We start from the raw sequence: 10,745 nt of genomic DNA on the forward strand, positions 1-10,745 counted from the left end.
TATATATATATATATATATATATATATATATATGAATAGAAATGTCATAATTCCCTAAATATTATTTACAACCTTAAAACACAAATTTAAAATACTGGAATTAGATGATACCCCTGAATGCCGTATTATGGAATGTTGCTTAGGATTATCGGTTACCAGAGGTTGTTTCTCGTTAACAAAAGGAGTTGCAAGAGGTGATATGACCAAATTTTCCGGAATTTTTTGTTGCTCCTCGTATCCTATAATAGTTATTAAATATCACTTATTAGCGTTAAACATATCAGTAAAATTTACTGGACATTCTGGACGTTCTGGAATCTCTGTACCTGCTTCCCATCCAAAACGAATAATTTGAGTGGGGATTTCATATATATGTATGTAAATACAATCAAATCGATTAAAATGTTTGATGTAGTTGCTGACATGAAACTACTACAAAGCAGACATTAGGTGATCATTTCGACAAAGACTGCCTTGTAATTAAGATAGCATCCTACATAACGCTGACAAATTACACTCTCAAATACACGTACGTCCGTTATTATTCCGATAGCATTGTTTTATTTGCTGGTTTCATTATTAATGACTCCCACTTCTTCAATTTCATGCTCTTTTAAATCATGCAAAGATAAGGCTTCTACAGTATCCTTGAAGAGCTATGAGAACATTATTTTTGCCATACTGCCTCAATGTTAACAAAATGCCACTCTCACACCCTTCGAAGAATCATATTTTTCTCTTTTTAAAATAGAAGTGCAAACGATTATGCACACAAATGTTGAACTACGGGTCACCACATACATTATTCGATAAAATCATTATTGAGATCAGACTAACTGTCACCATAGGAATGAAATACTATAAAAATTATTTCTTCGTTATTTGCCGCCTTCAACTTCAACTGCCACAATCCCATCACGTACATATATCTTTATCCTTTTTTCCACCGCCTATCAATATGATGCGTGCCAAACCTCGGTGAAGCGGGTAACATAAAGCGATTAGCAATAATCAGCAAATAATTTACCTTCAGGCTTCGTGAAATCATCCGCTGTAGTGTTTGTAACAAGTGAAGAGCGCTTACCAATATAAACAGGTGGCCACTGGTATATCTGTGGCTTGTGCAGTTCGCAGTGACGTTTCAGAAATCCAGCTGATGCACTCCTATAAATACAAAATTTGGACATAACGATGTTTTTAAAGAAAATCTGGATTGATAAAACAGTAATATACAGGAACTATTATCAACAGTGATTATTATCAATCATTACCTGATTAACAGCATTATCATCATTACCTATATTATATTAAAAAGAAGCGAAAAATATGATTGAAATAGTTTAATTCATCATAAAAAATATTCATTTCCATAGAATTAAGCGCAAATGACATGTGCAATGCTTTTAGGGGAGCAATTCAGAAAAGACAAAACAGAAACCACGAAAGAGTATGGGTAAAAGGGAGATGAAGAGCGACAGATGATCCATACTGGTAACTTTCTTAATCACAATGGCATGCGGACTGTCAACCAGTTATAACAGGTTTGAAATATTTCACATCGGTTCCATACCCGGCTGATGGTCGTTCATTTAGTAAAACATATATAAACACACATATGTATGTATATTGGAAGCCAAAGATGATAAAAATATATACTTTTATTATTATTACCAACACCATTATTGTTATTTATTATTTATGATTATTACTCACTATTATTGATTTTCGATGTTAATTATTATTGTTAGTAATTAATAGTTATTGCCGTTTATTATTTATTACTATTACTATTGTTATTAGTTATTATTATACATCGCTACCAATTATTACTGTTATTAAACATTGCTATTATTACCGTTAATATTAATTATCATCATTATTAACCAATAATTATTAGTGATAATAACAATTATAATAAAAATTATTGTTTTTATTAATTATTACTGCTGTTATTTACCATTATTATGGATTATTAATTATAGACACCTTATTTTCGTACGTTCAATACAGAATCTATTTTAATATTTCATCAACAAGTAAACCATAGCTAAGTAACAGTACTGGAGCAAATGAAACCATCGAACAAAGATCTATTGGCAAAATTTAATGGTTTCACCGTGAAACCTGTCTAAACTTTGGCTAGACTATCGATGATCCAGCTCTTATCCAACAACTGTTTTTTTTTTTCCAGTTCTCTTACTTTCCCGATACCTTAATGCAACGAAATACTGTTTAATACCGTTTTTCTTTTTAATACCGAAATACCGTTTTTTGGGGTCCTATGAAAGATCAATCTCTTGTGCAAAAACTGCTCGACAAACTTCACATAAATATAACAGTTGAAATAAACATGCAAAAGGGATTATTGACTTAATGAGAGGTGTAAACTAACATATAAGTACACAAGGAACATTTGAATCCGTTCGTTCGACGATGTCCAACGAGATGCATCTGCAATCGATTCTGATCACGTGATATAAAAGGACATTCGATGCATGCGAATCCACGATTAGGTGCAATAATTGCGCCTGAAATATTGGAACAAATGGACGAGTAATTTAGCAAAAACTTTGAATTTTTACTTGAAGATTCTAAATATTCGATCGTTCGTAGAAACTAAAATAGCGAGAAAAATTGCGCAATATGCTGAAATGAACATATAGTAAACATAATAGTATGTGATATGAGCTTAACGATATTTTGAAATGTGTAGCACAATAATCATAGTTCAGTAACAAAATTAGTTATGCTTAAATGAAGGATTAAATACTAATTATTAAATATCGTTTAAGTTTTAAAACCATTTAAACCATGGGAACAAACCTGTTTTCTCATCTACTTCCTTTGTTTCCACCTTTACATTTTCACTGCCAGCAATTACCTGCAAAAAATGGATTAATTCCAAACAGGAAAAAAAAAAGCTCTGATTACCGACTTGTCCATTACCTATCGTTTCGTGAAAGATTATTTGGTGTTGAAATAAGTAAGGATCATGAAATGATTTTCAATGAATCATGCATAATCCCTCCAGAAAATGTACTCTACTAGGAAGAAAGGAAGGTAAACATTGCAATTTATTTTGTGGTCTCAACTGTGTTCTGTTTCATTCCACAAACTATAATTTATAATCCATACTAGTAACATAAATAAATACTACTGCTACTACTTTCTCTCTCTCTCTCTACTAAAGTACACACTTTACAATGTAATCAATCACTAAAAGTGAATAATGAGAAAGAAAAATATTTGTTACTGTTAAATTACGGAAATTGATGGGAAGAAACGGGACATAATAAACTTTTACTCCTATCAACGTCAAACACATTATAAAATCACCATACCAAGGTAAGATGGGTTGAAGTTATGTTTCCGGATGTTTCCTTGCTTGCTGCCGAATGGAACGCTTTATGCATTTGAAGAGTTTTATAGTTATCACAACTGTAATACCAATGATTTCAATATAAAAATAGATCGATGTTGTCTCTATTCTTTTAAGAAAAAAAAACTAAATGTGAAAATGAATTGCAATAAAAAATATCTTTCGTCGCCAGTATTTGCAATAAATGGTTTGCAAAGATCGAGTTTCAGAAGCAATCGAAACCTGACATGAAGTTTCTATCTGACAAGAGTATACATATCAGGAACCTTCACCATACATACCCGTTTCACAGTGGATTATTATTCGGATGCTTAATTGTCAAATTGATTTTGAGCATTACAAAGAGTCGCTCGTGATGAGTAAAATTTGGGGGCAAAAAGTGGTGAAATTTGGTGGTAAAATGGGTAAGAAGTGGTGAAATTTCAGAAAAATAGCACAGACAGAATCGGTGTTAAATATCTTATCTAAACATTTTCAGTTAGTAAATCTTATTTTTTATAATAATCTCACGGCCAAACTCTTGTAAGAAAAGTTTTGAAATTACTAAGTTCGTTAAATAGTTCGCCTGATTCACGACTGCATCAAATGCGAATCTGCAGAGAGAATGCATCACAAAACAAAAAAAAGGATGAATTGAAGAAATTTGCTTATCCATGATTTCTTTCTTTATATGCATATCGTTTTTCAAATAGCACAACAAATAGATAACTATTTGAATGCCTTATTGTTACATACTAATTTAGTGAATCGAAGTCAAGGTTGATGAGATGGATGACTGCATACTACTGTAACAGTAATAACAGTAATACATATATACATACCGGATATTGCCAAATATCATCGGCATAAAGTGGTTATAACAACAACCGTCCGGTTATTACGGTTAACACCCAGTGGCATCTCATAAATGGCCTGCTCCTCAATTTATTAAATTCAGCACTGCTATTATTCCTTTTTTTTGGAAATGAAAGAGAAATTGTAAATATACCCAAAATCGCAAGAAGCACACTTAAATCTTTTGTTAGCGCCATGAAGCTTACAATGATTGGCCATCCCACGACGTGATGTGAAAAATGATGGACAACTGCTGCAATGATATGCTTGCTTATCCTGAAATTTCGGGGAACATATACGATTACAGGCAGAGCAGTAGAAGCAACATGGATGAAAAATAATTGCCGGGAGAGCAGAAATACCTTACCAATGATTTATGTGATTGTTCCACACATCTGGTGATGGTAATGCGTTTACTATCTGGATTCTTTTCATTATCATTATCTGATACAAAATCCAAATGTCCTGGATCGGCTTCCCTGATGATTTCTGGAATAATGGTATCTGTTCCACTCAACATGACATTCCCGCTTCCAGATGATGAAATACAGCTTTCTGATTTGTATAACGATTTTGACACACTTCTTTGTACCAGTGGCTTGCGACTACTTAATGGAGTCTTCGCTCTCATCATCTGAAGTTTGAAAGTTGAGGTTGGATGAAAAATTTATTACAAATTTCCAGAATGCCCCAATAATCTTGTTCCTTCTTCGGTCTCGGATCTCCGCACCTCCAGAAATACTTCATCAATGGTTTTCCAGAAAAAAAGTTCAGTATACAGCAAAACCAGATAATTTTTGAACGATCATAATCTTATAATATTAGAGAATAATCCACGAAGGCTCACAAGATTGCAGTAAGTTATTAAAAGGTAACTTTTGTTTGCACTCAACTTTTCATCAAGTTTCTGCAGCATTCTCAGACAGATTCTTTTTCCCCCGAAATTTAATTAATTTTGTTATAAATCAATAAAGTATTTGGGAATTCCAACCCATTGAAGCAGCATTTTTAAACATCGACAACAACGCAGTACCGACCATACTATACCATACTTACCACAATACCTCAACTAAACCGTGTAAGATGATGGTACCATACTGATCTGTTAAAGTCCCATTTGATACAAAGAATATCTATTGTTCAAAATAAGTTACCGGATGGAAGCTCTATAATAACGTAGAAGTAATGAAAGTAAGAATTCATGATTTTCAGTACACGCTGAACCAGCTTGAACATCTTAAACAATGAATTATCACTTGTCAATAGTATCGTCAATATGTTATCTAACTTGATATTAAGAATGAAACATAATCTTGAATGATATATACCTAGCAGCATTGTTGATGCATATTTAATCAAATCTACAGAAACTTTTATCAGACTTTCCGAAATATCGGATATAAAAGGTGAAAACATGCAATCATCATGCTGTCAAAGAAGAATAAAATGATATAAACTTTAACAACAGAATTAGTTTGAATGAAGGGATGGAAAAAAGAAATCGATGAAATGTTGAGAAAACGCTAACATTATGAAAACAGCAAGTAAAAATGTGAGAGGAACGAAATCTATTTTGCAAACTGATAATGAGGATGATTTATTTTAGGGGGAAAAAAAAGATAGAATAATTAATTAAAGAAAAATAACGGGTAGCAATTGCATTTAATTTGCATTTCTTAAGTAACAGTTGCATTCTTAAATAAACAAGCTATCGAATTAATTTATTCAATAATAATTTGTCGTAGTAGCAATAATCAGATTTTCTCGCTTAAAGAAAAGTACCAGGAATGTTTTGAGAAATCCTAAAGAGCACTATACTATTAGGAGATTGGAATAACAAGGAATTCCATTTTTTTTTTTTTGAGTGCTAATATGCAAAAATTTTTATTTTCTACACTAGACATTCGACTAGCGCAACAAAAACAACGTTGACATTGATATGAGTGTTTTTTTTTTCGTTATTGTTATCAAATACGAAGTTAATTTTGTAGTGTCCTTTACTGACCTAACAGCATGTCCATTTTGAAAGACAAATAAATATGGGTCAACAGACTGTTCATCTTTCATACATGCAGCAAACACTAATTTAGCAGTACAAATGAGCATTGCTTGTTACGTCAAATTCACGTAACAAGCATATGCAACGTTAATGTTTGGGAGATACATTATGTCTATTTTATGTTTGCAAACAGATATACTAAAAATATTAAAGTATTGCAAATAAAAAGTGAAACATTGAAAAAAGAAAAAACAATTTAGATAACAGAGAGTAGCAGCAAACAGTATTAATAAAGATGGAAGAGGAAAAATTTGTCAATGAGAAAATTATGGATCAGGTAGTATCACACTTAAGCCATTACAGGTAATGTTTCGGTAATGAATGTCATTATGGAAAAACAAGAAATGAGATATTTCGCTAGTACAGATGAAACTAAAAAAAGTTAAAATCAGAAATTTAATTAGATCATGAAAACATACGGGCAAGCCTGGAAATCCTATGTATTTCAATAAAAGTATTTCAATCCATCCTATGTACTGCAATAAAAGCAAAACACATTTCTGAGTCACAAATGAATACCTTTTTGTAAATCCTACTTATTAATTTTTGATTAACTTTTGAGATTTCAATCGGTTTAATTACATTCATTCGTATTAATGTATTTAATGAATTATTTAATAATCATAGAAAAGTCTTCTGATTTCGGATAAGAATGACCAAAATATTCAATCTATTCAATGCTTAAATTCCAAACAAGCGCTTAATTCTTTAAAGACTTCAAGAACTTTCAAAAATTTGAAGTTTCCTTGAAATTGAAAAGAAAAAAATCAACTTACCTCAGCTATCTGTGATTGAGCAGCTACTGCAATTTTGGAAGTTGTTGGTGAATCATGTTTGCTTCTCTCATCGGTTGACTTCTCGACATCTACAGGTGACGGTGATTTGAGATGAATATGGCTTACTCGAGACTTAAGATAATTCATTCGATTGGTACGCCATTTCTGGAGCTCAACTTCAGCAGGATCCAATTTTTCCGAATTTATGTGATTCTTGCGACAATCCCAATTTTCTACTACATTTCTCGCACGTTTTCCACGTTTACCCATGATGGGTCGTTTCGATTTCATATATCTTCTATTTTAGAACAATAATAGATCAGCTATACTGAAAATACGGATGTCATATCCGAATGAAGGAATCTTGCTTTGTATTATAAGCATTGCGAGCATCGTTATCTCATATATGCGTAGCGATAGCCGTTCCGGAACATATTTCGTAATTTAGCAAATTTTACACGAAATGGAGTGATTGAATACCCGAAAAATGGTGATTACCGGAATATGTTGTCAATTATGGTGATTACCGGAATATGTTGCTAATTAATAATGAGAATAGTTTGCAAAGAAAAAACGAAACAACTCTTTTTTACCATCAAATTTCGATTCTTTCCTGATACCTTCCCACAAGTAAGCTTTCTCATCCGTTCTTTAAAATGATTTATGTTTGTAAAAATCGCTCTGAAAAAGAATCGATAAAGAAATTTCGGAAAAAAAAGAAAAACTGGTACTAATTCCGATAGTAATTCTTATGACCTGAATCATTCACAGTCTTATTAGAATATTTCACCTGTGATGCTTACATGATTCCATGCTAAATGAAACAAACTTTTCAAAATCATTTCCGGAAAATCTTTGCGAAGAAGAGAGTAACAATGAAATAAGGTAATAATAAGACTTCATTTTGAATTCTCTTTTGCTCGATGTGTATTTGCAAACTTTTTTTTTTTTTTTTTGGGAAGAAGTTAAAGAGAATATAAATGCGCAACTGGCGCATAACAAGATCTATCCTTTAATATATTGTATGACATACAATTTCAGTAAAAAGTATTCCAATAGTAAAAGGAAAATTAACAAATTCATTTCTAAACGATTTTCTGCTGCATGTTTTCAGCAATAAATTCCAAAATTAGAAAAGAATTTGATTGCTTTAATTGTAATAATTTAATTTTAGAGAAGAGATTTGCAAAGTGACAGCTTTGTTCAATCCGTTGGTATGGATACAGCATGGAATGTAAAAGATGACTGATCCCCTCCTCCATCTGGTTAGCAGTATTTCGAATATGCTATCGACTGTCAAACCTAGGATGATTAAATCAGTGCAATCAATAAATTAACAGCATAAACAATCAAATTAAACTTTTCTTACTTGCATACCTGAATAAAATCTCATACTACCTATTTCAATTTGTTTACTTTCATAATAAATTTATTTCTAACTGATCCTTACTATTTTTCTTATCACATACTTCATCAATGCTGGTCTTCAATCGTTGCAGGCACATTGCTTGCACTGCTGCATTACTTTATTTGCTATCACTTACTTGTTTACTACTTATTTGTCTACAAGTTATTTCATATTGTGTTTGCATTTACCTATCTCACTTACTACTACTATTTGCTTACTTTATCAATTGCTAATTCATTTATAACTTTCTACATCTCTTCTATCTACACAGCACAACAATTATTGAACAAAATTGTTCGTTACTTCCATCTATGAGTAATACTACTAACTTATTTTGCATATCACTCTCATCATCTACTAATTTTGCATATCAGTTATCATCTACTAATTACTTTGCACAACACTCTCATCTCATCTACTAACTTATTTTGCATATCACTCTTATCATCCATCAACTTATTTTGCATATCGCTTATCATCTGCTAATTTATTTTGCATATCACTATCTAACTTATCTACCATATATGTTTGTCAATGTCACTTATTATTTACGTAAAGGTAACTTTACGTAAATTAGCCTTCATTTATCCACCAATTATTTTCTTATCATCTTATCTATCAATTATACCTACCTGTCATAAACTACCCAATTGTAAACTATTCATTTACTCGTAAATTATCCACTTATATTACTGATACTCTTGTTTCAATACTCCCTCACTCACTCCCTACGTAAACAAAACGTGTTTTCCGTGTGCAACGCTCAAACTACCGCGGCTTCACGTACAACTCACGTCATTTACTTACCAAACTCGTAAATTAATTTGAAAAGCAACAAACATATCCGGTATGATGACAATGTTCATTCGAATGGGTCCAATAGACAGACTCAACATCATATTTTCTTCATCCACCGACCGACAGACAGACACACACACACACCCGTAGACAGACACATACATAGACAGACAGACACTCTCACATACATGACAACATCCATTCGAACGGGTCCCAACAGACGATCTCAAACACAGCAGATTATTTCCTTCATCGACCGACCGACCGATCGACCGACCGACCGACGGACAGACACACGCATACATACATACAGACAGACAGACGCGACTACGTCAAAGAAGGGCGAAAGAGAGAGAGAAGGTTTAGTAAAATATCTATAACTATAGATGATAGGTGAGATGGCAGCAATAGAGCACGTGTTTTGAAGAAAGACAGAGCAGTGTGATCAATAAAGTGAAAGTGGCCCATTTGCCTGAGTGTGCGCGTTGCAGTGGAAATTCACCATACTGGACTGTAAAGTGACTCCTCGATGCGCAACGACTGAGTCGGGAAAGCGGGGGAGCGAACAATAGTAGAAAAGGTAGCAGAAATAAATGAAATTTCGAGATCAGATAATAAACAAAACTTCGAATGAGAGATAACTGCTATAAAAGAAATATATTTCCTCTCGGATATCCCGCAGTTTTGCGCGTTCTTAGCTTATCGCTTTAACTATTTGCGCCCAAAGCCAAAACAATACTCATTACGTACTCCCAACATACATTTCTCTTTCTACAGTCCTAAAGCAAGAAAAACTGCAAGACGTTCTCAATAGGCCGTCACAGTTTAGGACAAACTTTTGGCAAGCATATTGACGTGAGAATCACGCAGGGTTGTTCACTTCGCTTCCTCAGAATCACGCAGGGTTGTTTACTTCGCTTCCTCAGAAACGCAAGGTTGTTCATTTCAATTCCTCAGAATCATGCACTTTGTAATATGTATGAGATGAATGATTGTTGGTTAACGTAACGCGATACGCTATCATAGAATCTGAATTGTAAGATGTGTGACCTGATATATCCCTGTACATCGTTGTCTTACTTTTTATCCCTTGATAAAATCTGTTATTAATCATTTCCTTATAGACGAAGGAAATTTGAAGTACATTTGTCAAAGTACTTCCATCGTTTGTCAGGCTACAATGAAGCAAGACTTTTTAGCTCAGCAATTACTACAAGGAAGTAGAATCTTGGCTCAACATTAGTATCAATCATCATGGCCTAAAATGATGTCAACTGAAGAGTCATTTCTCCACTTCTTGCTAATTACCAAATTGATAACTACTATATGTATTTATGATATTTGAATACCCTCTAAAAAGTTGTACCAATACAATGGCGTAAATAAAGTAACCACGTGCATAACATACGCCATGATTCGGTCAGATCATTTGAAGTACAAGCATTTGACCTTGTATTTCTCTCTCCCTCTCTCTCTCTCTCTCTCTCTCCT

General features: G+C 33.0%; 3 protein-coding genes across 3 annotated transcripts in view; 1 reads left to right on the plus strand and 2 right to left on the minus strand.

The window, feature by feature from the left end:
• Nucleotides 1-1,294, minus strand: part of LOAG_18498 (zinc finger protein) — a gene marked incomplete at its 5' end in the record, with an annotated part of 8,799 nt that extends 7,505 nt beyond the window's left edge. Inside the window, 3 exons of the mRNA XM_020451158.1 lie at nucleotides 112-239; nucleotides 1,028-1,164; nucleotides 1,272-1,294. Of these exons, the coding sequence (XP_020305085.1) occupies nucleotides 112-239; nucleotides 1,028-1,164; nucleotides 1,272-1,294 (288 nt within the window). The remainder of the gene's footprint in view (nucleotides 1-111; nucleotides 240-1,027; nucleotides 1,165-1,271) is intronic.
• A 1,076-nt stretch (nucleotides 1,295-2,370) lies between these two features.
• Nucleotides 2,371-7,339, minus strand: LOAG_18499 (zinc finger protein; the record flags this gene model as incomplete). Its single annotated transcript, XM_020451159.1, has 6 exons — nucleotides 2,371-2,528; nucleotides 2,824-2,881; nucleotides 3,342-3,438; nucleotides 4,368-4,489; nucleotides 4,581-4,847; nucleotides 7,049-7,339. 6 exons carry the CDS (start codon nucleotides 7,337-7,339, stop codon nucleotides 2,371-2,373), a joined length of 993 nt encoding a protein of 330 aa, XP_020305086.1.
• A 2,103-nt stretch (nucleotides 7,340-9,442) lies between these two features.
• LOAG_09286 (hypothetical protein) lies at nucleotides 9,443-9,614 on the plus strand (the record flags this gene model as incomplete). The annotated part of the gene is made up of 1 exon (XM_003144814.1): nucleotides 9,443-9,614. A coding segment is annotated over one exon (171 nt), but the record flags the coding sequence as incomplete, so codon positions are not given.
• Between the last annotated feature and the right edge of the window lie 1,131 nt (nucleotides 9,615-10,745).

This window comes from Loa loa (assembly GCF_000183805.2).
Source record: "Loa loa unplaced genomic scaffold supercont3.335, whole genome shotgun sequence".
NCBI classification, from domain to species: Eukaryota; Metazoa; Nematoda; class Chromadorea; order Rhabditida; family Onchocercidae; genus Loa; species Loa loa.